The following is a 24,512-nucleotide window of genomic DNA, read 5'->3' on the forward strand; positions in this document are numbered from 1 at the left end:
TACATTAGTCAGGTTAAAAAATGAAGGTAATTATAATAATAATAATAAAAACTAATTATAACTTGTTATTTGCATTTTATGTTCCATTTCGAAATCAATTTTTTTTATAAAGATACTAATATTTATTAGTTAAATTTTATAAATATATTCATATAATAAAATAATAATAATCGTAATTATCATAAAGAATTCTATTATTATAGATTACTATTTCATATTACAGAAAAGTGTTTTATGTGAGCATATTATTTACTTCAACTTTCTAATCATTCATTGATGCATTTAATGCTCAATTTAATCTAAAAACACTTCAGCATTACTTAAATTTTTACAATATTATTGTAAAATTAATTTTTATTCCTATTAAACACTATCAAGTTTGGAAGCTAGAGTTATCTTACTGATAATGAAATACATAATTTTTTCATCCGCATACATACACATGGAGTCAGTGAGTAACGGACGATTATTATATGATCTACAACGCTCATTTTATTAAAAGTTATTGCATTAATGTACATATATGTAATGTACATTGTACGACGTTTTATATCATACAATCAAAATTTCATTCCTTTGATACACTTAACAATAATTGTGATTCATGTAGCACTGACTTCAAAATGCTGATGTATTTCGAAAATAGAAAAAGTAGAAAATGAAGTTAAATTTGAATTATAGTAAATTTCCCCTATAAACGTGTCAAGAATGACGCAGTATTAGAAAATGCATATGCTTGATAGTATTGAAAATAGAAAGCATCTTTAGAACAGAGAAATAAATATCGACGAAATCTTTTTACGATTATTTACAGTATACAAGTATATGTACAAGATGTAGACAAACATTTTTACTTCGTAAAAAAAAAAATAAAATATGACAGAATAGAATTCTGTGCGAATACAAAAGTTTTGACACTTAGTCACTCTATGCCAAGTGACTATGATGATATACATAATTGTTGATTGTAATATAATTTATAAATGATACTGCTTTAGGTAAGAGTGTATATTTTAAATTATTTGACAAATTTATTTAAGTTTCTTTACAATTATGATGGTTCAAATTGTTAAACAACATTTTGTTAAAAAATTCGTAACTTTTAATGTATTGCAGATATCAAGGTGAACTAAACTGTTAAAAGTATTATACATAGAAGTATACTGTATAATAAGAAAAACTCCATAAATTTAGACTCTTAAGTAAATTATTGAGAATGACAATTCAATTTTAGTTTCACCACAATATTTACAATTTCTATATTACGATTTTTTACAAATATATTTAAACTTATGTTTACATTGTAACACTAATAAATCTCAATAATTTCTCAAACAATTTGGAATATATTTTTTTATTCTTTAAAATAATCTTAAAATCTTATGAAAAATTTTGTAACATAATCATTTGACATAGAATGGTTTTATTAAAACATTTAATTTTTTAACTTCAAACAAAAACTATTAAAATTAATAATCAATTATCTTTTTAATTTATTAGCCTTATTTTATGTTCATGCGCAATGTTCTGTACTAAATGAAATACAAACGATATAATATCAATTTAAAAAGCTTAACTATATTAATGATAACATTAAGTTATCAGGAATTATATATGACAGTATAATTTCATTTGCAAAACTCTTGCGGATTAAAACTCTATTAAAAATTGGCATTCATATAGTATATCAAATGATACTGCAAATACATTATAGACATACATACATGTTCATTAAAGGTAAGATAAAACAACTTGACTTAATATAATACTAGAAGAAGTTTAGTTCATTATTAAATGGAAGGCAGACAAACATCCTTCCATTGTTCCATTAATATTCATAATTATATAAAAAACTTTTACAGTTACATTATCAACTTTGCATACAGTTTTACTTTTCTATTCACATAAAACGTGTGCAAGTATTGCCACAAAATCTCTCATAAATCTCCGTCTATGTGTGTTCTGAAGTGTTTTTCTACTTTTTATAATTTGATCAGTGTTATTCTTTGAACAATGATCATATTATGTACTATTACACTATAGATTTTTGTTATTACAAAATAATACTGCTTCAAACAAAAATTATTCATGTATCTAGTTAAACAAAAAAGTTATATCTACAGTATATATTAGTATATTCATCAATACATTTGTTATGCAGCAAGGACAATATTTTCATTACTGTCTGAGAATATAAGAAAGAATAATGTTTTTATATCTTTTTCATTTTTAAATTACTGATGTAAAACGTTACATGTTTTAATTTAATAGATATAAATATGCAATAAAGAAAATTGCTATAAAAACGCTGAAATCACACATAGATGGAAATAAGTGAAAAATAAGCTGGTCAAATATTTATAAGGTATTAATTAGTAGTTGATAACTGATATGCCATGCCTATAGTTAATTGGCTAGCTCATATATCACGTTTCAAATTCAAATTACCAAGTTAGGAGCCATAGCTTTGGAGAATTCAATAAATTCTATCATACTAAATTCTAGTCATTATAATTAAAATTTAATTTCAAAATTTTACACATAGAGAATGAATATTTACAAAATGCTAGCAACAGTGAAAAAGTAATATTCTAAATTAATGTTCAGTAATTTGTGATAAAAGTCACACAGTTATGGTCAACAGTTGCGTTTTTCTTATTTTTTTTTGTTTTCATAGATACCTACAATTAGACTTATAGAGAACTCGTGCTACATTTATAAAATAAATACAAAATTTCACAACTAAAATTGTGCTGAATTTTAAATAACAATTTAAAGAGAATTAATGAAATCATTACATATACTATGTATTTGTTACAACTTTTAGACACTGTATTGGATAATAATTGATGAAATTTATTTATAATATAGTATACCTGACATTACTCATTTGGTATACCTGTTTGTTTCATATAAAGTTTTGGAATATAATTTATTTATTTGTTCTTTATAAAAAAAAGGATTTTCTTTTATCAATTACTTGTCATATACTACAATGTACATGTTTCTTAGAGTATAATATTATTGATTCTTTATATTTAAAAAAAATTGGAAAAACTGGCATTTATTTACAATTTTGCAGTCTAGTATGAAAACTTGTATTTTATGTTACATACTGTTTTAAAATATTATACATTAGTCTTTGTATGCAATCCATAAATTTTTAGATTTATATTATTAAAATATTGGCTGTAGAAAATGTTTTATAATATATACTAGGCCAATGAAGATACTGTAAAATCTTATACATTATGAACAAATTTAATGCACTTTCCAGGTTGAAAGACAATAACATTTACAACTTCTAAAAGCTAAAAAACTTGGCAACAGCAATACAAAACTTTTTCTTGTGACATTAGTTTGTGATGTGGAAAATATTTTTAGAATTGCTACTTTTAAATGTAATTTTTCTTACCAAATTTTTTTCTTGTTTTATATATCATTATAATTCATGGACACAGTCTAAAATATATGAACCTTAGTCTCAATAATATGTGAACTAAGAATTCGATTTTCTTTAAAAATCTTATACACTAACTTTGCAGACCCATATGTGAAGGTGCCTTGTACTTAAAAATTTTTTTTAATGCATTATTCTTGGGCATATTCTTAATGATATATCAATCATATTAGTCTACGTACGCTATAGTTATTTATTTAAAATTATCTATATAATTAAATTTTTTCAAATAAAAATTGCTAAATGAAGATACCCTATATAAATATTAATAGCAACTGTATATGCAAATAGAAATTTAGAATTATATTTTTTACAAAATCATTTGGCTGTAAAATATTATCCATAATGTTATAATTCTTTGTCAATTTATGATTATTTTATAAAATGATGTATGGATTGCAAGCAGACTAGGATTAAAAAGTTATGGCTTAATTATATTACAATTTAGAATGTAGCACGAACGCTTCTATTAGTCTGCATTGTTGAGTATCAATTAGAGTAGTTTGCTAAATGTGTCTATTAAATTCATACATCTTTCTAAAAGTACTGTCTAAGGAAGAATTTAAATGTAGTACACGCATGTAATTCTACAGGCTTCATTGTAGTTACTCGCTACATTCTTTTCTGATGTATAATATGTGTATATATTTACATATTGTATTATTACAAAAGAAATATTTCAGTTGATTGTGACTATCTTCGTTTAAATAGTTTTGAACACATAATTATAAAAATATTTTTTTTACCTCAACTTTGATCATTTTAATTACTGTAATTGAACGCATTTTTAATGGTTCTCTTAATTTAATCTATTTATTGTGAATTTTGATTTTTTTGTATTAAATCACCATCAATAAATAATGTTATTGTACAAGAAAAATTGGAATGTCGGCTACATTATGTAAATAATGTTAAGACACATTACAGAAATATTACCTGACATGTATCTAAATTTTCAAATTCTGCAAAGTAGTTTTTAAAAAGACAAATAATTCAAGATAAGTTTTTACTATTTTCAAATTAAAGCTTTTTACTATGTTTACTATATTACATAATTATTTTGTTATTTCCATGTGGAAGAAATATTCTAAGATATATTAAACTTAACTTATTATGTATTATACAAATTGTTATATTTATGTAAAGATATAAATTTTTATTGCATTAAAACATTGAGTAGATAACTATATACTATATGTTACATAGTAGAAACTTTCTAAGAAAATATGTAATTGTCAACGAAAACATTTTGAATTTAACATGAACAATTATATTTTGAAATAATATAGTTATTTTCGTTTATCATATTTTAAGGAAGATATCATTAACATCATTACAAAAGGCTAAATATCAATAAGAAGAGCAGTCACAATCATCTGACTTTTAATTCAATACTTCATAATGAAGATGAAGACATATAAAACGAAAAAGTACATGGAAATGTATTAATTGAAAAGGATGAAGAAACAAATTAGATACTACATTATAAGAGTACAACATTGGGATGTGTACTGGATGGAAACTTCAGACAATCACAACAGAATATAACACAACTGAAATGTTGATAATACCAGCAGAATAATAATAATGCTATATCATAATTTTTTTAACAAACAGTGAAGTTAGAAGTACCGTATTGATACCTGAAAAATTAATAACATAAAAAGATTTATGGTATACTGAAAGCAACATACAGACTAGAATAACATTTGCAGATTCATTTTGGCAAGTAAAGGTAATTGTGTATAAATTTTCTGATTTCTGACATGCAAAATCAAATGAGTCGTTGAATGCAGCAATAAAATACTTTTCTTTAAACAATTTGTAATCTATAATTTAAAATCACATTACATAAATAACAATGACATTTATTTTATCCATCACTTTTATCTTTGAACAAATGAATAATTTGAGCTGAGATGCGTGCTAAGTATAGTAAGTATTAATAAAATGATACTATTTTTATTAAACATAAATATCTAAAATTGTATTTTTGAAGATCAATCTATCAGAAAGTAAGAAACAAATATAACCAAAACATATCTTCTATACGTGTTTTACATTTTTATTATAATTTTAATGCAAGAAATTTTTAAATTGTACTGTAATGAAAACGAGTTAATGTTTATCTCATATTCCATTCATATAAAATATTACAAATCTGAATACTTAATTTATATATGCACATATACAGGACGAGACACTTAAGAAAGGCTATCTAAGATACTTTTCACATTTTTGAAGTTTCCAATAAAAGTTATTTAATATCGTCTTTTAATGTCTTGTAGTTGTAATTCTTTTTAAGTGAAAATAAGAAACATGATTCAAACTCACATTGAGTTTTGTAAATAAGGAATAAGCTGAGGAATGTTAAAATAAATTCTACAATATGTGTTATAAGGCATTCCAAATTCCAAAATATGTAACAAACGCATTAATTGGTTAATATTTCTTATATAGTGAACACAAATGAATTTGATCAGAGCATGTACAACTATACATGAAACATCAATCAATCAAGGTCATAATTGATTGCAAGCAACTTTATACATCCTAATAAAGTATAAATATAAAAATATACAATTATATTTAAAGAAATCGTTATAATCTTAAAAATTCCATATTTTTACTTGAAAAGAAAACCAACCACCACAAGATATTCAAACATGATGTTAAATAGTTTTTAATTGTAACATTATCTTTCATCTCAAAAAATGCAAAAATTACTTGAGTTACCTATTTTATGTGTTGTATACTGTATAAAGTACTTCGTTTTTATTTCACGCGTACTATAATATTGCTATTTAAAAAGTATATATCAATTTTTCAATTCAAAAATATTACATGAATACAAAAATTAAGATAATTATATATATGATTCACAGAGGATTGTATCGCGGCTTCATATCCAATGTTGTCAAATTAAAACCAAGAAGAACAATGTTGAAAGGAATTTGAAGTGGACACTGTCATATTTTGGTAATTCAACAATAATTTTATTATCAATTTAATTTTTGATATTGACATACCTTCTTAATAATGTAAAACAAATTGTATAAAATAGTAAAAAAGTGTCTTTCAATTTTAGAATTTAATCTTTCATTGAAATAACGAATATCCACTAACATGAATGTAATATCATAATTACAACATAGGATACTGTAAATAAATTTTTCATTAGTTTGTCATTTTGTAAATTGAATAATTGCATTAAGAATGCAGTTAAATAAATAGATCGATTCACTGAGTTTTTGTTAAATCAGACTAAGTATTATCGAAAGCTTGAAATAAGATTTCAAAGGTCAACACATGTCATTATCGATAAGATCATTTAATACTAGATCTTCGATAAGTTAGAATCTTACCGAAAATATTGTTCCGTGTTGTTCTTATTTCAAATCTTCAATTAGTCAAAATCAAACATATAATAATTCGAGCATTATGATTATATTGTTTTTTTTTTTTATTATAATTGCAAGATATTGATAAATAAATGTCTTTAAACATTTTCTGTAGTCGCATATAAAATTTTCCGTATGCTATAATAATTGGCTTATTTTAAACCCAAGAACGTTAAGATTCATTTTTCAGTATAGTAGATAAGACTGATACTTAAACGGTTTATCTTTTTTACTTCTATTTACTTCACAAGATATTTGGATATGGTTAATAAATATTACAACGTTGCAAAAAGCATCTAAGTTCTTCTTCAATATGAAGCTCTCTTTCCAGATAGATCACGTTGACATATTTTGATAATTAAAAAATATGCTGTTACATTAATTTCAGTCCAATACACATTCCCAACCCTAACAAACCTCTTAGGTTTGAGTCGATGCACGTAACGAGCCAACTTCTGCTATGTATGTAAGTCATTGAATTAAACGTCGGTAGACTCATTATGCACTCACTACAGGCAAACGTACATACATACATATTCTATTAATATGATTAAAATTAAAGACTATTAGGGGGGAAGGATGTAGAACTATTACTGTGAGCCAGACTTAACATTGAGCCACTAAGGCTTTCATCGTCTGGATAAGATTCTTTTGATGCCTCAGCTATCGCCAGAGCACTGCAATAATTTGAAAAAATATATATATATATTATATATATATGGCAAAATGGCATTTTCTTCAATTCTTAAATTTATCTTCATATCTTTAATGCACCAAAAAATTCTAATGGCCAGCTTAGCATAACTGTAGTTTTAAATGATTAAAGAAATATAATTAAAAAGGGAATATAATCGAACAAGTTTTCTCCACCCTCTAATGTTTTCAAAAATACATTCATGCAAAAAGTACAGATCACAAATTACATACCTGAATCCTATTCTTGCACTTTCCTCGTCAAATTGTTGTAATTCGCGTTCCTGTCTTTCATGTAGTAGACGTATCCGTTCACTACGTTCACGTAAAAATTCCTGAGTTTCAAGTTCCATTTTTTGTTCAAGCAAAGCTCGCCTGACTGATACTCGATCTTCTAATTCGCGGCGTTCTCGATTTCTTTGCGCTTCAGCTTGCATTTTGTTTTTAGACTGATATGCCATTAGAATTTCTAACTCATAATTTAATCTTTCCTATAAATATACAAAAAAATAATATGTACTATGATTCTTTTAGTACATTTATCTGTTCACTCTAGATTCTAACTAAATTTTAAAATCACATTATAAACTTATTGGAACGAATTATTTGTATATATCCGCGTGGAAAAACATTTTTAAAATGATATTCGTGGATGTTACTGCTAATTCCAAAACATTTAAATAAAAAATGTTTAGCATCTTATGATCTCTTTATAAAATTTTGCACTATTTTACCTTAAGATTATGGCATTCAACTTCTTGCGATTCATCTAAACGTATACTTTGTTTTTGAAGCATTTCTGCAATACTTTGTTCATACTGATCACCCAACAAAGCTAGCTTTCTTCTTTGTTCCTCTTTTAATTTTTTAATAACCGCCTTTTGCTCTTCTTTCGCTGTTGTTTGTAATGTTTGACCTTTGAATGCTTTATATTGCAATGTTTGTATTTTACATGTCTCCCTAAATTGTTTCCGAATTTGCATTTCCTTTTGCTGAAATAATAAATATACATAATATACTATTTCATTTTCATGTTTAAACTGAGAATATTATTTTATGGAATTTGAATATGTAACTTACTTTGAGACTTTTCGGTTGTTGTTTGAGTTCTAATGCGTGTTTCTTACGTAAATCACGCTCTGCCCTTTGCATATAATCTTGTTGATTAGAAAGTTCAGTCGCATGTTGCCGATGAACTTGATCTTCTCGAAGGGCATGAACAGCCCTTTGTTGTCTATACTCTAATTCTTGCGTTTTTTCATGATGACGTAACAACATATTATGTGCTTGTTCCAATTGCTGTTGCCTCTTATTTAATTCCTATATGTAGAAGTACATTATAAGAACAATATACCTTTCTTGAACATAAGTAAATAATTCTTTAAATATCTGTAAAATTACAACATTAAAAAATAAAAGTAATAATATACTAACTTCCCGTAGCAATTCTTGTTCCAAACTATGGAAGATGAGCAACTTTTTTCTCCGGAATTTACGAATTTCAAGATCAAGATATTCTCTTTGCCCTCTTGCAAGCCGTTGTTCTTCTTGAGCTTCCATCTGTCGTAAATTATCTTTCTGACTTTGAAGCGTAGCATCTCGTTGTCGTTTTGGTGTAACTTCATCTTGAGATAATTCTTTTTTCCATCTCTCTTTATAAGCCTGGACAAAATAAAACATCTTCAATTATTAAAAATTATTACGAAAATTTTTAAATAAATATTTTTAATTTACTTAGGTAACAAGCTATTATCAGCTTAGTATACTTACTTTGTAGTCTCTCTTGTGCCGTGCTTCTAATCCTTTTCGATCAGCCTCTTGTCTACTTGTAATTTCTTTGTGAAGCTTCTTCTCTGCATTTTGGTTTTGTTTAAGTTTACGTTCTAATTCTTGCAAATGCCTTAATTGAAGTTTCTCCAATTCTTTACTAAATTGTTGTAAAAGAGTTTCATATTCTTTGTCTAGTAATTGTTTATGGGATTCCATTTCCATTTTACAACGTTCTTCCAATTTTACCTGTTTAAATAATTTATAATATAAATTATGTAATTAATTATTATTGAGATTGTACAACAGAATTGAGCAAAATGTAATCCAATTACATTTGTCATGATAAGATTACATATAATCAAACTGTAATCACAATATAATCCAGCAATAATTACTGTCTAATTACGGTATAAACATAAGCATGAATCTTTAAGGCGTGTAATAACTGTTTAATTATTGTGTAATTACCACGTGATTACAGTGCGATTATATGTAATCATATTGTTACAAATGTAATCAGTTTATTCATCCTCATTTCATTTCATCATATCATTTTCTCATCCTGCCTGCACAATTTTTTAATACATCAATAGAAAACAGAAAATAGTAATAATTAGAGACTCACCAAAGCACCTTGGTGTTCCCGTCTCATTCTTTTATATCCACTCATTTGTTCGTGCATTTCTTCTTGCATATGTTCTTTTTGTTGTTTAGTCACAATTGATGTCGTCCTAATTGTTGCAAAGTTATTGGCACCATGTTCAAGAAGATTGGCAGTAACACCACCTGCTGATATTTTATGCCGATTTCGTACAGATCCAGTAGAATAATCATTTGCATCAGCATTCGGCCGTGGCAGGCTATTGGTGGATGAACTTTGAGAACTTGCAGAAACACCCATCGAGTGGATTGAATGCTCAGAGGTAATTGAATTACTCTTACTACTGTCACCACCTGTTTGTTCATCAGGAGTATCTGTAAAATATAAATAAGAATATCAATCAACAAATACATAATTATAAACAAATATTGTAATTTCAAGTACAAAACTAAGTTTTCTGAAGTTTAATATATAACATACCATCAGCATCACCAACTGTACTTTCAGTCTCGCAAGCATCGATCATTAAGATCTTTTTCATTTTCCGATAATTCAAATTATCCAACTCTCTCACAGCAGCTTTGGTTCTCTGAATTAAATCTATTAGAACTTGAGGAGAACGTGTTCTGGTGACAAATTGGTGCTGTAAAATTGAAAGCCTATAAGACGACAACTAACTAGACAACAGTATATATTTTTATATGAAAATCAAACATAAAAGCAACAATAAAGTTATATATCGCAAATGAAATAGAAATCTGTATAAAAGACTCACTGATAATAGTCTACCAGAGGCTGGCCTTTCAGTTGGACTTTTAGTAAGACACACTTCAACAAAGTGACGAAAAACATCTGACCAATCTGGAGAATTCAAAGTTGGTGTATCATTCTGAGCAATATGATACAAAGCACTCATAGCATTCATGTTAAAATACGGTGGTTTCCGCTCAGCTGAAATTGCAGTAGTTATAATTCATTACACCTCTATAAAATTAATATTTAATATACTTTTTTCATTCATTTATAGATATTAAACAAAAGGGTAGAAAATCATGGTACCTAATTCAATACATGTTATCCCCAAAGACCATACATCTACTTTTCCATCATACTGGCCTTCATCCATAGCTAATATCACTTCTGGTGCCATCCAGTAAGGAGTTCCTACAAAGCTATTTGCTGGACACTTTATACTGGCTGACCCAAAATCTGCCAATTTTACTGTTCCATTTTCGGTAAGTAAAATATTTCCTGCCTTCACATCTCGATGAATTCTTCCAAGAGAATGTAGATAATGCAAACCACGTAACACACCTTCACAAATTGCAGCTATCTCATCTTCTTTTAAGGGTCTTTTATGAACTTCGATAATATCAGATGCAGATCCAAGGCAATATTCCATTACCAACTGTGATAAGTCAATAAGATTATATACATACTAATAATAGAATTAATATTAAATAATGCAATAATACTATGCGCATAGTTTGATATTTAATAATTTTGAAATGTAAATACCCAAGCAGTGTGGTCCCTGAGATAACAACCCTTATACTCTATTGTATTGGGGTGATTTAGTTGCCTAAGAAATCGAATTTCCTTCAAGATATCTTGCCACTTTTCAACAGTTTGTTTTCCCAAATATGACATTTTCTTGATAGCAACAATTTCTTTGGTAACCAAACATCGTGCATAGTAAACAGCCCCAAAACTGCCATGCCCGATTTCGCGCAAGTCCTCAAATATTTTCTCCGGATCATGTTTTTCAAATAATTCAGCAATCTCTGGGTCCTTAAGGCTACCAGGCCTTGGAACAGCTGGCATAGTAAAGGTGTTAATAACTAAATGGCCGAGGCCTATTTCAGACACCGTTAGACGTCTTCTTGCCTTTCAATCTTCTACCCTAAATTTTATAATTTTACTTAATCCTTTGTCAGTCCATTCCAAAATTTAACATTCTATCTGTGAAAAGATATAAGTTACAAATGTTAATATTAATTATTAATAACCGAATATGTCTCGTATAATATTAATTGTATTTTAATTAAACTTTTCTTTACACAAAAATTGTACAAAATGCAGACACTATTTGTACAGCAATTTTAATTACAAATAATAAATTTTTGATTAACAGAAACAAATTTGAAATAATTAGCAATGCATAAAATTTAGTATGTTAAAAAGTATGTTAATTTCACTTCAATAAATGTATATATAAAAAAAAATATTAAGTGAATGAAACGATACAATACATGTTGCATATCTTGATCTCATATTTTTCCAGATTCACTTTTTTACAAGTTAAGAGTAACAAGTTATTTTTTTGATTAAAAAATACCTTGATAATACACAATGTTTGGCATATATTTTTTCCACTAATTTGTATAACGTAAAACTAAATTAAAGTGAAATTAAACTCATGCCTCTATAGAATATTTCTTTGTATAATTAAAACGAGCTTGACACTTATCACGCGGTCCTGGATACAAATCACACCATTCTATCCGTCGAGAAACTCATCTGACTCGAATAAATATCGTATGTTTTTAAAAGGAACATACACAGAGAACATTGAAACGAACCTTATCAGTACTACTATCAGACTATTAAACGACAAGTATTTTCGCGAGAGAAACAGAAATAATCGTAGAATCGGGGTTGGTAAGCAAAGAAGGCGGTCGAGTGAAATTCGCAGGAGGTAGAAATGCGGGCGTAAGGAGGGTTGGGTCTCTGACTCGAAGCAATCGCGTCAGATTGGTCCCGCAAATACAGCAGAGGAACATTGTCGCCGTAGCCGAAAGCGCTTGCCGTGTTTGGATCGAGCGTACAACATCGCGTTCGGATTCCGGTGTATCAACTGAAATTTATCCAGAGCTCCGGCAGCAACGAAAAAAAATGATATTCACCTCCAAAATGGCGAGGGAGCAGGTACGGAAGCATGCGCGCAGCTCCGAGCACTCTCTTCAGGCGCAGCACCTCTTTTTCCTGAACTTGGCCGATCCTTCAAGCATATTAAGATCCGAGGATCACAATTTTTCGTCGTGCAAACGCACCGCACCCCGGAAAAGTACACGCCTCGTACGTGTCACGCACGTACGCACACACGCGCGAGACGCGACAATCCGCGGCAACGCAACAATACGGCACCCACCGTCAGCCCAGACACACGAAAATTCGCAAACTTTTTGACGCCTTTTCGCCTGGCCTGGGTGTACTCTACGACAGGCGAGTTCTCCGTCGATGACAAGTGGCGCTCTGTGTCGATCAAGTTCTAAACTAATAAACATCACCACCGGTAACTACGAGTTACATCTTTACCAGTTGCATTTTAATTTGACGAAACAATTTTGATCAAATTTTATTAATTACCAAGTTGAATGTCGGCTAAATTGGCAATCTTGCCTTCTTTATCGAGGCTAAAGTTTAGCTTTAATTTAAAAAACGACTTACATTATTCAAAAGTAAAGTAATAATATATGAAATTTGCTAATTTATTGCAATAATCGTCTTCACGCGTACACCGATATACGCTATACACCTAGTACGTATGTATTGCCAAATGGGCCGCATTTTTCGAGCATGCGCAACCAAAAACAGCAACGTACACAGTCGCAGCTAGGAATCCCAACTCTATTATTATTATTAACCCTAATCCAAACTCATTTCGGTTCTCAATCTTGCAGTGACCAGTGTGGCCAAATTTGGCATAATTGAGTGTATCGACGTTGACACTAGTAACGACGAACTTCCTTAGTATCTAACGAAATGGTGGGGAAAGCCGACATATTTACCGCATGAACCACATACGTGAGCTCGGCCCTTCGCCCAACTTCGGGAAATCGAGAAAGAAGATGAGTGTGAGTGTGAGCACTTGTACTTTTCAATCTATGTATCGCAAATATGAAGAAAGTACCATAATAAAAAAAATTTCTTTTCTTTCAATAGTTAAAATATGATAGTTAAATATGAAATAGTCTTAAAACGTGTATTTCCGTAAAAAAATTCTCAAAATTTTTTTTCATTGTGGTACTTTCTTCATACATACGATACATAGATTGAAAAGTAAAAGTGTCGGGGCAGTCGAGACTCGAAATCGTATGCCAATTGTCGCAAGGTCGAATTTCAGCTGTTGTAAGAGCAAGAAGGAAAGGCTCGTACTCGTCTTCTTTCTCGATTTCCCGAAGTTGGGCAAAGGGCCGAGCTCACGTATATGTGGTTCATGCGGTAAATATGCGGCTTTCCCCACCATTTCGTTAGATACTAAGGAAGTTCGTCGTTACTAGTGTCGACGTCGATGCATTCAATTATGTCAAATCTGACTGGACTCATGCATTGTTGCAGTCTAACCCGCGTGACCGGGTTTATTTAATGTATGGAGGTGTGGTTAACCTATTTAACATGGTTAACTTGTTCCCGTAGCAGGTTACATTAATACAATCTTCGATTAAAACCACTCTTAAGATTACAAATAAAAAGTTATTATTTAATTTTTATTGAATATTCTTACAATTAGTAATGTTTGATACGGCTCAAGTGTAACATTCGAAACATAGTTCTTACTTACTTCGGATGATCAAAGTAAATACTTCTAGAGTTTAAAACCAATTGTTTTATGCAATTAAAGGAATAATTAATATTATTATTCACTCAACTTGTTAATGACATATGTGTAATAAAAATTAAAGTATAATAAAAATTCATTTAGATACTCTTAGATATTAGGTATAAACAAAAAATATGTTATATAATTACTCTTTAATATAAACTTTCAATAAATTACAAGCATATGTAAACAAAATATATTAATAATGCATTTAATTAGTAATGCAACAATCAGTCTAAATTATATGTTCATACATTTTGTAATTGTATAAAAGAAGACAAATACAAAAAAAGCTAAAAGATAAAAGTTCATACATAGGTATAAATGCATTTATCACTGTAGAAATTTACATACAGTTTTTTAAGATATGTATACACAATTATAAACATATAAATATAAATTTTAATAACAATATTTAATATGAATATATTTACATATAATAAGTTATGTACTTTCTAAATTTTCCATTAATGATGTTAAAAATGTGTTTCCATTGATTAGCTTTGTAGTGCCAACAACAAATTCTACATTTACTGAAAAAATAAATTTTGTATAAAATATAATATAAATGGAAACTGGAAATTAGTTTTAACCTTTTGGTAATATATTACATACAATCATCTTGTTGAGATAAAAATCTGAGAGCAGAAATTTCTGCAAATGTACACCCTCCAATGAAGAAAACCATTACCAGCTTTGGTGGTTCAGAATTATAATCTTCACTAGTAACAGAATTTCCTAAAAATTAGTGTATTTATTAATTATGCTACTTACAACTCGAAAAATAGTTTTTATATATTTTTTACTTCTTCCAGTTGGCAAAATGTTAGGTGGAACGCTGTCAATAGTAGAACCTGGTAGCAAACCCATTACATCATTTAAGCCTTGCCAACCAGTTGGTTGTACAAGTTGTTCTGCTAATCGAACAGTTAGTGGTGCATATATAGAATGAACGTAACTAATATCTTTTGGTGCAATTTCACTTTCGTCTTCGACCGTTAGCCGTAATGCTTTCCGTAAAACTGCATACTGACGAGCAGATTGTTGTTGCTTTAATAATCCAGCTTTTTCTAAATTTAATATTGTTGGTAAATGTTGATACCCATACGTTTGAATTATTTCTCTTTTATAATAGTCTAGTAATTTTGGTTTGAGTCCAGAATTTGTTAAGGACTGTATACAAAGAAGCCGTAAAACTTTAATAAGTGGTTGTTGTTGTGCTATCATATCTTCTATATAAGCATTTGGCTTGTCTGTATCAATGCAATTCAATAATTCTTGTTCAACTTGCAACGATTCTAGGAAATTACTTGAATCTGTTACTTCTTTTATCATTTCTGCTATTGTTGTATCTGAAAATAAATTATAGAATACATTATCAATAAATTAAATGTATAATTAGAGACACATTTAATATTATTAAATAGAATCAAAAGAATTTACGTTTTGCTAATGACTGCTTGGTGGCCAACATATGCGGTAAGCGTGCTACAAATTGTTTGATTTCTTGTACGCTTTTATCTCTATGTTTTTCATCGAACTGTGATGAAATAACTTTAGCTTTTTTACTAAGAACAGGACCTACACCATTAAAATTTTTGTCCCTGAAAATTATACAAATTTATAAAATATGAAGACATATTAAACTATACAAATATTCACCTAATTTCTGCAAACAATTCTTCTCCAGAATTAAGTATGATTTTTTCTTTTTCATGAAGAGATATTGTTGTTGGAGAATCTTCTGAATCACAAAATCTTTTTGCTGGCAACTTAACAGCATCTGAAATTATAACAAATAAAATCACCTATTTTAATATAATAGCAGTGAAATTGCTATCAATTATGAAATTAGAAATACTTCACTGCATTCAATCCCAAAAATTTCATCTATTAGTCCTTCATATGTTAACTGTGTAACTAGAGGTGAAAGTAAATCTATAGACCGATCCAATAATAATAAATATTCTATAGTAGTTGATTGTGTAGACGTTGCTTTAATTTCTTCTTCTTCTCTGCTTAATCTTTTTAATAACTCCCAAACTTTATTAGCAGCACATCCTCTCCCTGTAACTTTTGGGATTTTCCCATATAACTTTTGCAAACCATGAATGGCTTGTGCAACTTGATACAAGCTGGTTGGATCATTTTCTAAATGAAATTCCTTAAATGATCCACTAAGTTCCATAGAAAGAAGATCATTATCAAAAGGAAATAAGTCACATTTAAATTCTTCTATTAACGTAAAACTACCAAAAACTCCTCGATTTTGGAGTTCCTTTAGACAAACAAGACTTTTTCGAGGTACAAAAAATAAATGAAATTCTTTGCGTGGTCTTTTTTCATTCTCACTGTAAATTAATATAATATATAAGATTTTTATATACTATTGCAAAGAAATTCATTATTAAAAGTACTCTTTTACTTTATCCATACTTGTGAACATTTTCAGCAATTAAATCCATGAGATCTAATTGAGCTCTAGTAATAAATATTATATTCATAACATTTGATGGTATATTTAAACTTCCACTACGTAATGAATATAGTTTAACCACATCATGTTCCTCGAGCAAACTGTATTTTGCAACAAGATCAATTGGCCCAGCAAGAGATTCATCCCATATAATTGCCTATTAAAATATTATTAAAAATGTTTTTAACATTACATATATATATATATATATATATAATTCATATGTAATATTTACAAAATATAAAATTATGTTTCAAAACAACTGCAATTTAAAATCTGTAACCATTTTCACTTGCCAAAGAAGAATAATTTATGTTAAATTAATAAATAAAATTGAAAAAGTCATTGTAATACCTTTGTACCATCACATTTTTCGAGTAAGCAAAGTAATTCTTTTCTAGCTTGTTCTTGTATAATCCCCACGTTTAAACGGCCAGTTGATAAATATGTCGATGACATATTTTTAATGATATCATTTACACACAAGTATTAAAAGTATTCCTGTCACTTCATGTACATTAAGCTGATTTTATAATTTCTATATGACGTTTATCCATTTAAAAACCCACAAATCTTTCATTCGTACTGATTGTACGTGGAATACTGACACTATCGTCCTTCCACCGTTCCTCCAGAAGAAGGCACAGTATGTTTACATCCCCACTCTTGCTGCAATCCGTTGATTGGCTGTCACCGATCTTCGTCATCGTTTTCGACCAATACCTGTGAGTTAGCAGACTGCAACAGGAGTGGGGATGTGAACACACTGTGCCTTCTTCTCGTGGAAGGACGATACTTTCAATGCTACCAAATTATTTTAATACTTATAAGTATCTAAAGAAATACGTATATTTTATAAAATATCAGATGGTCGCAAATAGCTGAAAAGTAGTTTGAAACAGTTGTTTTCGGAACCGTTCCAACCACTGGTTGGAACACAATAATTTAGTAAATCGCTAGAATAGGTATATGGCATTAAAAACATTCTCCAAATTATAACTATCTTAGCACTTGAAACATACTGTCTCCCTATTACGTAGTGATCCCTATTCGTAATTTCTTACTGTAACGTTACTTGTCCAACACTGATTTAAGACAATATTTTTGCCATGGCAAACTTTGTAGAGACACTAGATACCCGAAATTTGTACAATGGAATTTATTGATTGTGAGTAGACATGGCTGGCCTATACGTACGGTGACCATTCGCCTTTTTCTTTCAAATAACTGTCTTTTGGATTTATTTAATTCATTAAAACTTAGTTTTGTCCTTTTTTTTAAATAATTGTTCTATTTTGTCTTATTTTACACTGAGGTCAGAATAGAATGAAGTTACTAGGTCTCAGTATTAAATATCATAATAATAACACATTTTAACAAATATTTCCTTTAATTCAGAACTTTCGCTAAATTTTAATTTTACCAAAAAGCTACATGTATAATTATAAAATCTCATTTATATTATTAAAATAATACAAATTACATCAATGTGATTTAAGCTATCCCTGCCACATGCAAGCAATACAATGGCGCTGCAGCAGCACCTTTGGTACAGAATATATTATCACTGAGAGTACACTGAGTCTGACATATTCCCCACCCCCACCACCTGTTGCACAATGAAATTTGAACTGTGTCGGTTAGTGTCGGTTAATCCGAGTGTATGCGTTGCATATTGACAAAGTTAACATTATTACGTGATGGGCATAGGTGCTTTCTTTTGTATATTATACTCCAATTCTTATATTAACTTTTAATCATTTAATTAGTCATAAAAGTTAATTATTAAAAGATGAGTGATTCTGGAGACTGCGTTAAATATAAGTGGATCCCCGAGAGCACTGCATTACTTGTATCAGTTTGGTCAGATAGACAAGTACAGAAACAATTTGAATATACTTCAAAACCGCAATTGATTTGGGAAAGCGTTGCACGTTATATGAAGAAAAAGGGATATAATGTTTCTGCTAAACAATGCCGATCTCGAATGAAACAGGTTTTGGTGTGTTACCGTGAAGCTAAAAGAGCTGGTACTCGAGCAGGTGTAGAACAATATTATGAATCAATAGATCGAGTTCTTAAAAACAAGCGTTTGGAAGAAAATAACTTCGACGGTACAGACACTGTAGGTAAGGCTGTTGAAAATGAACATTCACTTGATAAATTTGTATTTCTGACTTTTATTTATTTGTTTTATTTGTTTTATTTGCATTTGTATTTCAACTATTAAATTCAATAATTTAAGGTTTCAAATTTTAATAATATATTATAAGTATACTTTTCAAATATCAAAGAAATCAATTTATGCTGTTTGTTATTTTCTCAGATGCAATGATAAATGTTAAATCTCCACCAAAAGATATTAAAACAAATAAAAACTTACAAATGAGATATAAATTTCAAGAGCCTCCACAGTCGCTCCATCATACAGAAGCATTATCTCCTGTATGGACATTAGGACGTAAGAATTATGTTTTAAGTATTTAATAATGTTTGACAACAACCATATTACATATTTACCAATAAATTCATATAGTTACTCAAGGTTCTCATAAAAATATTTACAAAAGTATTTCAATAACATTAATTATTAGTAATAAATCTATGTATCCATTAATAGATATTATATTTACTAGAATAATTTACTAAAAATAAAGTAACAAATATGCAATTTCATAAGAATTATGTGTAATTTCAAGAAAGTATTTCTTTTTTTAAATTTATTCAAATTATACACTGATGCTCATAAATATTAGAACATTTGCCAAAATATAGTCATTCTGTGGACTATTATAACTCCAAGAAAAGAAGTCATTCAATAATCTTCTGAGTGTCATTTTAAAGGTTGAGTATTATAATGTTTGTGTAATAACTATTATACATATTATTTTGTAGGTGAAAATGAATATCCTGATTCTCCTGAGTCAAATGAAACTGTTATAGCTCGGCCTTATAGAGTGTTTTCTCCTACAAGAGATGTAGCTATTAATACTGACGACCAATTAGGTCAAATGGCTGGCAAGTCCACACAATGCAATTCTTTTCCTGAAGAAATATTGCGTCCAAATTATGATTCAAATTTATTGCCTGGTTATCCTTATGTTGAAATACCCTTTCAAAATACAGTGCAAAATGTACGAAATCATATAATTCAAGAAAATATGCAGCAACATCAAAATTTACAACAAACTGGGATATGCAATGAACAAAATATGTTAGTAAATAATCTAGGTTTTCAACAAAATCTACATAACTTGAATCAAAATTTAACAACTCAATTTGCAAATATACCAGTTAATCCAATGACAGTACAAAATTGCAATTTAAAACATGTAATGCAGCAACGAAATAATTTGCAACATATAACGCGTGCAAATAATCGTGCAATGCCTCAAGAACCACAAAAACTTGCATTTGGCCGAGATTTAAGAGCTGCATATAAACAACAATATGGTAATATATTAACTCATATGCCTGCTGTAATAGATACAAAAAATGGTGGATGTTTATCTCCAGATTGTATACCAGATGCATCTCAACATTTAAATGATGCTTTTTGCCAATCAAAGAACGATGAAAATACACATAATTTAAATGACGCTTTTTGCGAGTTAAAAAACGATGAAAAAACACGCACTTTAAATGAAAATTATAATCAATCTACACAAGTAGCAAACCCTGAGATTTCTGTAATAACAAATAATGCAACATGTAACGATGATAGCCTTTTATTGGAATTTTTACTGAATTCATCGACTCCGTCAGAAAGTGATAACAAATCAAAGGATGCTGAAGTTAATACAGAAAATATTCCACATGTTCCAATTAGAAAAAAGAAAGCACAAAAATTAGAGCAGCTCTTTCTGAGTGCAATTAATTCTCAAAACGAAGTTGTTAATAAGGTAAGATATAAATTAGTGTTTATTTTTAATCTTTTTTAGGTAATTGATGCATATATTAATCCATATTATATTAGATCCTTGCAGCACAAAATGATATACTAACAAAGTTCTTAGATATAGATAGAGATCGTCAAAATAGATTTGAATGTCGATTAGATGATTTACTGAAAGTTGTTCATACTTCTGTACATACAAAACAAAATTCTGAAACAGATGTCGAAATACCTCCACCACAGGTAGAACCTATAATAACATCTTTAGTGCCTCCTCCAAAGCCTGGAGCACCTCCTCCAAAGTTGGACTTAGTTCCTCCAAAACCATGCAGAGTTCCTTGTACAGTGCCAAATTCTAATATTGAATTAATCAATCAAAACCCTATAGCAACAAGACCAGGTGTTGTTTCACCAATAACTAGTCCAGTAAAAAAGCCTGGGACTATATGGTCAAAATTAGGACCAGTATCGCAATCTCCTTTTGTGAAAGCTCAACAACGATTAGGCTACCAATCTGCGTCAACTACAAACACTCGCACTCAGTCCTCCGCAGAAAGACGTATAGCTAGAGAAATGGAAAACATTGCTATGAATATGCAAGCTATAAAATTTGAAACTACGAAATTCTTAGAAATGGAAAAACGATTAGAAGAGACAATAGAAAATGCTCGTCTTGAAATGACAATAGGTCAGACCTTACATGCGCGTAGACAATTATTTATACAAAGAGAACCTACTGCTGCTGTAGTATTGACTGCAGCATTTTTGGAAAATGAACGTCGCACTTCAGAACAAATTATGAATAATTACGACATTCTTAATATAAACGAAGGTAATTTAAAAAATATTGAAGATGACTTATTAGCTGGCCAAGGAGAAAGCTATGAACATTTACGAAAACTAACTATTCAACCTACAGACGTACCCGGTGAACCTTGTGATACTTCTACACCAGCAAAATTAGGGACCGTTTCTAATAACAGACAAGAAACATCTGTAGCAGTCCCAAAACAAACAATTCAACAATTGGCTCAGCTTGTAATGAATACTGGAAGGTGGAAAGATCTTGCAGCACAAAATGAACAAAAAAATTCTGTGCGCACGATTCAAGCAAATGTACGAACACATGAGAACGTTCGTGCAGTTGGTTACAACGAAGAATTTCCAACCGCACAACCTAATACTATGTTAAAAGAAAATCAAATTAAAGATGACAAAAGTTATGTTCGAGATTGGATGTTGAATAGATATGGCGTTACAGCAAATGAACAGAAAACAGTGTATGGACCATCATGTAATACAGTAAATAAAAATACTAAATTCCCTATAGGTTTCACAACTACAATGTTAGACACTGAAAACCCGAAAAAGAAAGATTCTAATAGCGAAGTTTGTAAACCACTTGATTATAACAATCATGTTTTACCGAGTGGTAAACAACAAAATGTTCGTTTCATGGACGAAGCACTAGCTGAATTACATCGTATGTACATGGAAAGAGTTTCCAAAGAGCAACAAGAAATTAATGATAGTTTACCATATGCAACAGGTAATGGTAACACTACTATTTCAGTTAAAAATCGACAAATGATTGAAAAGTATATACATGAAATAATGCCTAGAAAGCAATTCGGAGATAAAGACAAAGATACTGATTCAGATAACGATGAATTTTTGGACACTACTGCTACTATGCCCACAATTGTACCACGTCGAGGATCCCTTACATCTACTGGTACTGGATCAACGGGAACTACACATTCCATAAAATTCTCAAAGCCAGATAACTGCATAATCAGTTAATTATATTAACATTATATAGACAATACGTAAAATAAATACTTTAAAAATTTCCAGCCAATACACGAGATTATAGGGAAAAAGTAAAATTATAATACTTTTCCTAACGTATAATTATTTTTCTAGAATATAAATCATATTTTTTGAAATATGAGTTGATATTACATTTGACAGTCGGTCAGATACGTATACGTATATGTGCAATAATTTTTGTTTCATAAAAGGTATTTAACACTTTCACTGCGTATGATGACCGCGGGTAGCAAATTCGTTTTCCTGTCGGTTGTGTATTTCGATTTCCGGTGTTTCATTTCAAGTATAAAATAATCCCGCTTGTGTTCAAATTAAATCAGTAATAATATTACAGCTTTGTAAAACAAAGATTGAGGATTTACTCGTTACATTCATTCGAAAAATTACAAGTCACTGATACACGGTAAAAGTGTTAAAAAAATTATAAGATAAAACAGTTACTTTAGGGGATAACTTTTTTCTATACTAATAAGAAATTGATTTTCTTTAATTATCAGCAATGATGCATGTGTTACTTCAACAATAAAATCACAAATGCTTTTTTAATTGATTCTTTGTTTCGTGTATGCTGTTAAATAATAATTTCTATTAAATTGCATTATACATATATATAGTTTATATTATGAAAGTTTATATGGTTGACATACATAACATTATTCAATTTTTTTTAGCTTTGTTTTTACTTTAAATCTATGGTTCATCCATATATCATATAAATGTTAGTACATTTTTAGAGATGTTAGATGTATTATTACAAAATCTTCTTATTGCCATACATAAACAATTTTTGTTTGTTTATTTTTAAAAAATGATGAGTTGCAAAAAGAGTTTATTATTCTTTAACAGTATTGTGTCAAGAATAGTAATGATTTTAGTCATTTATGAGTTGATGTAATTTGTGTTTTGGAAATATTTAAAAATATTTACCTGAATATGTTTCAGATGATTTAATTAAAATTATAATATCTGTAAATCATTAATTATAAAAAAAATAAAGAAAAAACTCTAGAAATTGTATATTTTAATCATTTACAAAGAGAAGACTTTTCTGTCCTAACTGAAATAACAATTTTAGCATTTTCGGAAGCATATTTTTCTGGTCAAGATTATCGCAATATTTTGTTTAAATTATTTTATAATTTGTTTAAATATTATACCAAATTATTATGTAACAAATATGAACAATAATCAATTAGATATGAATAGAAATATCACTTCTACAAAAATATAAATTAAAGACTTTTAGTTAGCAAATAAAAAGTGTAAATGATCAAATTTAAATTTTCCAGAAAAGTGATTAATTTTGTATATTCTATTATATATAATCAATCATATGCATGTTTTATTTTATTAATACCCTATTTCAAGATACAATATTCTATTGCTCTATTTATTTCAGAAATTATTTTTGTTTGTATTGTTACTTTGTGTAATGATTTACATTTAATTTATGTAGTGGGATAACAAGATTATTAATGAACCACCTACATCATAATTCAAATGAAACATGTCCTTAGTAATACCTCTAATGGAGCGAGAATATTTAGTGGCGGATTTAGATGAGCTCAAAAAGGATTTGAAAACTGAAACTTACTAGCATTTGTAGTTTTTATGTAATATTTCATTTTTGTCCAAAATCGTACTTTTTCACAATAATTCGTGTTTCTCAAAAACAAATTGTTATTGATCAGTAAGCAATTCTGTTTAATGATTCGTGATTGAGACGAGAAATTCTACTAGGAATTTAATTTGTTGAACAGTGTTACCAGTGTCACCAATG

General features: G+C 29.0%; 3 protein-coding genes across 9 annotated transcripts; 1 reads left to right on the plus strand and 2 right to left on the minus strand.

The window, feature by feature from the left end:
- Positions 1–6,905: 6,905 nt before the first annotated feature.
- Positions 6,906–13,138, minus strand: Tao (Serine/threonine-protein kinase Tao). 4 transcript variants are annotated; one of them, XM_076766449.1, is made up of 12 exons: positions 12,832–13,138; positions 11,444–11,887; positions 10,985–11,333; positions 10,701–10,876; positions 10,406–10,568; positions 9,950–10,299; positions 9,325–9,570; positions 8,989–9,216; positions 8,635–8,874; positions 8,289–8,546; positions 7,789–8,045; positions 6,906–7,538 (listed from the first exon to the last, which is right to left on the minus strand). In XM_076766449.1, exons 2-12 carry the CDS (start codon positions 11,747–11,749, stop codon positions 7,418–7,420), a joined length of 2,694 nt encoding a protein of 897 aa, XP_076622564.1. In that variant the 5' UTR covers positions 11,750–11,887; positions 12,832–13,138; the 3' UTR covers positions 6,906–7,417. The 4 variants fall into 4 exon arrangements, with proteins under 4 accessions (XP_076622564.1, XP_076622565.1, XP_076622566.1 ...); XM_076766450.1 differs by lacking the exon at positions 12,832–13,138 and adding an exon at positions 12,508–12,782; XM_076766451.1 differs by lacking the exon at positions 12,832–13,138 and adding an exon at positions 12,178–12,430.
- A 1,705-nt stretch (positions 13,139–14,843) lies between these two features.
- Car (vacuolar protein sorting-associated protein 33A) lies at positions 14,844–17,635 on the minus strand. The gene is made up of 8 exons (XM_076766051.1): positions 17,359–17,635; positions 16,965–17,161; positions 16,395–16,879; positions 16,191–16,311; positions 15,972–16,132; positions 15,335–15,880; positions 15,144–15,266; positions 14,844–15,061 (listed from the first exon to the last, which is right to left on the minus strand). Exons 1-8 carry the CDS (start codon positions 17,461–17,463, stop codon positions 14,973–14,975), a joined length of 1,827 nt encoding a protein of 608 aa, XP_076622166.1. The 5' UTR covers positions 17,464–17,635; the 3' UTR covers positions 14,844–14,972.
- A 796-nt stretch (positions 17,636–18,431) lies between these two features.
- On the plus strand, positions 18,432–23,659 carry LOC143342310 (uncharacterized). Of its 4 annotated transcripts, none has more exons than XM_076766037.1 (5): positions 18,432–19,133; positions 19,331–19,465; positions 19,900–20,906; positions 20,981–21,731; positions 21,819–23,659. In XM_076766037.1, exons 1-5 carry the CDS (start codon positions 18,797–18,799, stop codon positions 22,700–22,702), a joined length of 3,114 nt encoding a protein of 1,037 aa, XP_076622152.1. In that variant the 5' UTR covers positions 18,432–18,796; the 3' UTR covers positions 22,703–23,659. The 4 variants fall into 4 exon arrangements, with proteins under 4 accessions (XP_076622152.1, XP_076622150.1, XP_076622151.1 ...); XM_076766035.1 differs by having other exon boundaries at positions 19,900–20,457; positions 20,521–20,906; positions 20,981–23,659; XM_076766036.1 differs by having other exon boundaries at positions 19,900–20,457; positions 20,533–20,906; positions 20,981–23,659.
- The last annotated feature ends 853 nt before the right edge of the window (positions 23,660–24,512 follow it).

The sequence above is a fragment of the Colletes latitarsis genome, chromosome 6, assembly GCF_051014445.1.
Source record: "Colletes latitarsis isolate SP2378_abdomen chromosome 6, iyColLati1, whole genome shotgun sequence".
Taxonomy (NCBI): Eukaryota; Metazoa; Arthropoda; class Insecta; order Hymenoptera; family Colletidae; genus Colletes; species Colletes latitarsis.

What these genes read in the sequence shown, in the direction of transcription:
- Tao (XM_076766449.1), bottom strand. Translation starts at nt 11,749, where the DNA reads ATGCCAGCTGTTCCAAGGCCTGGTAGCCTTAAGGACCCAGAGATTGCT. An exon ending in TACAGTTGGTGATGCTGATG is followed by an intron (nt 10,300 to 10,405) that starts GTATGTTATATA and finishes TATATTTTACAG; the next exon opens with ATACTCCTGATGAACAAACA. An exon ending in GGGAACACCAAGGTGCTTTG is followed by an intron (nt 9,571 to 9,949) that starts GTGAGTCTCTAA and finishes TTATTTAAACAG; the next exon opens with GTAAAATTGGAAGAACGTTG.
- Car (XM_076766051.1), bottom strand. Translation starts at nt 17,463, where the DNA reads ATGTCATCGACATATTTATCAACTGGCCGTTTAAACGTGGGGATTATA. An exon ending in AAAAATGTGATGGTACAAAG is followed by an intron (nt 17,162 to 17,358) that starts GTATTACAATGA and finishes ATATTTTAATAG; the next exon opens with GCAATTATATGGGATGAATC. An exon ending in ATTGCTGAAAATGTTCACAA is followed by an intron (nt 16,880 to 16,964) that starts GTATGGATAAAG and finishes ATTAATTTACAG; the next exon opens with TGAGAATGAAAAAAGACCAC.
- LOC143342310 (XM_076766033.1), top strand. Translation starts at nt 18,797, where the DNA reads ATGAGTGATTCTGGAGACTGCGTTAAATATAAGTGGATCCCCGAGAGC. An exon ending in CGACGGTACAGACACTGTAG is followed by an intron (nt 19,134 to 19,330) that starts GTAAGGCTGTTG and finishes TTATTTTCTCAG; the next exon opens with ATGCAATGATAAATGTTAAA. An exon ending in TCCTGTATGGACATTAGGAC is followed by an intron (nt 19,466 to 19,899) that starts GTAAGAATTATG and finishes ATTATTTTGTAG; the next exon opens with GTGAAAATGAATATCCTGAT.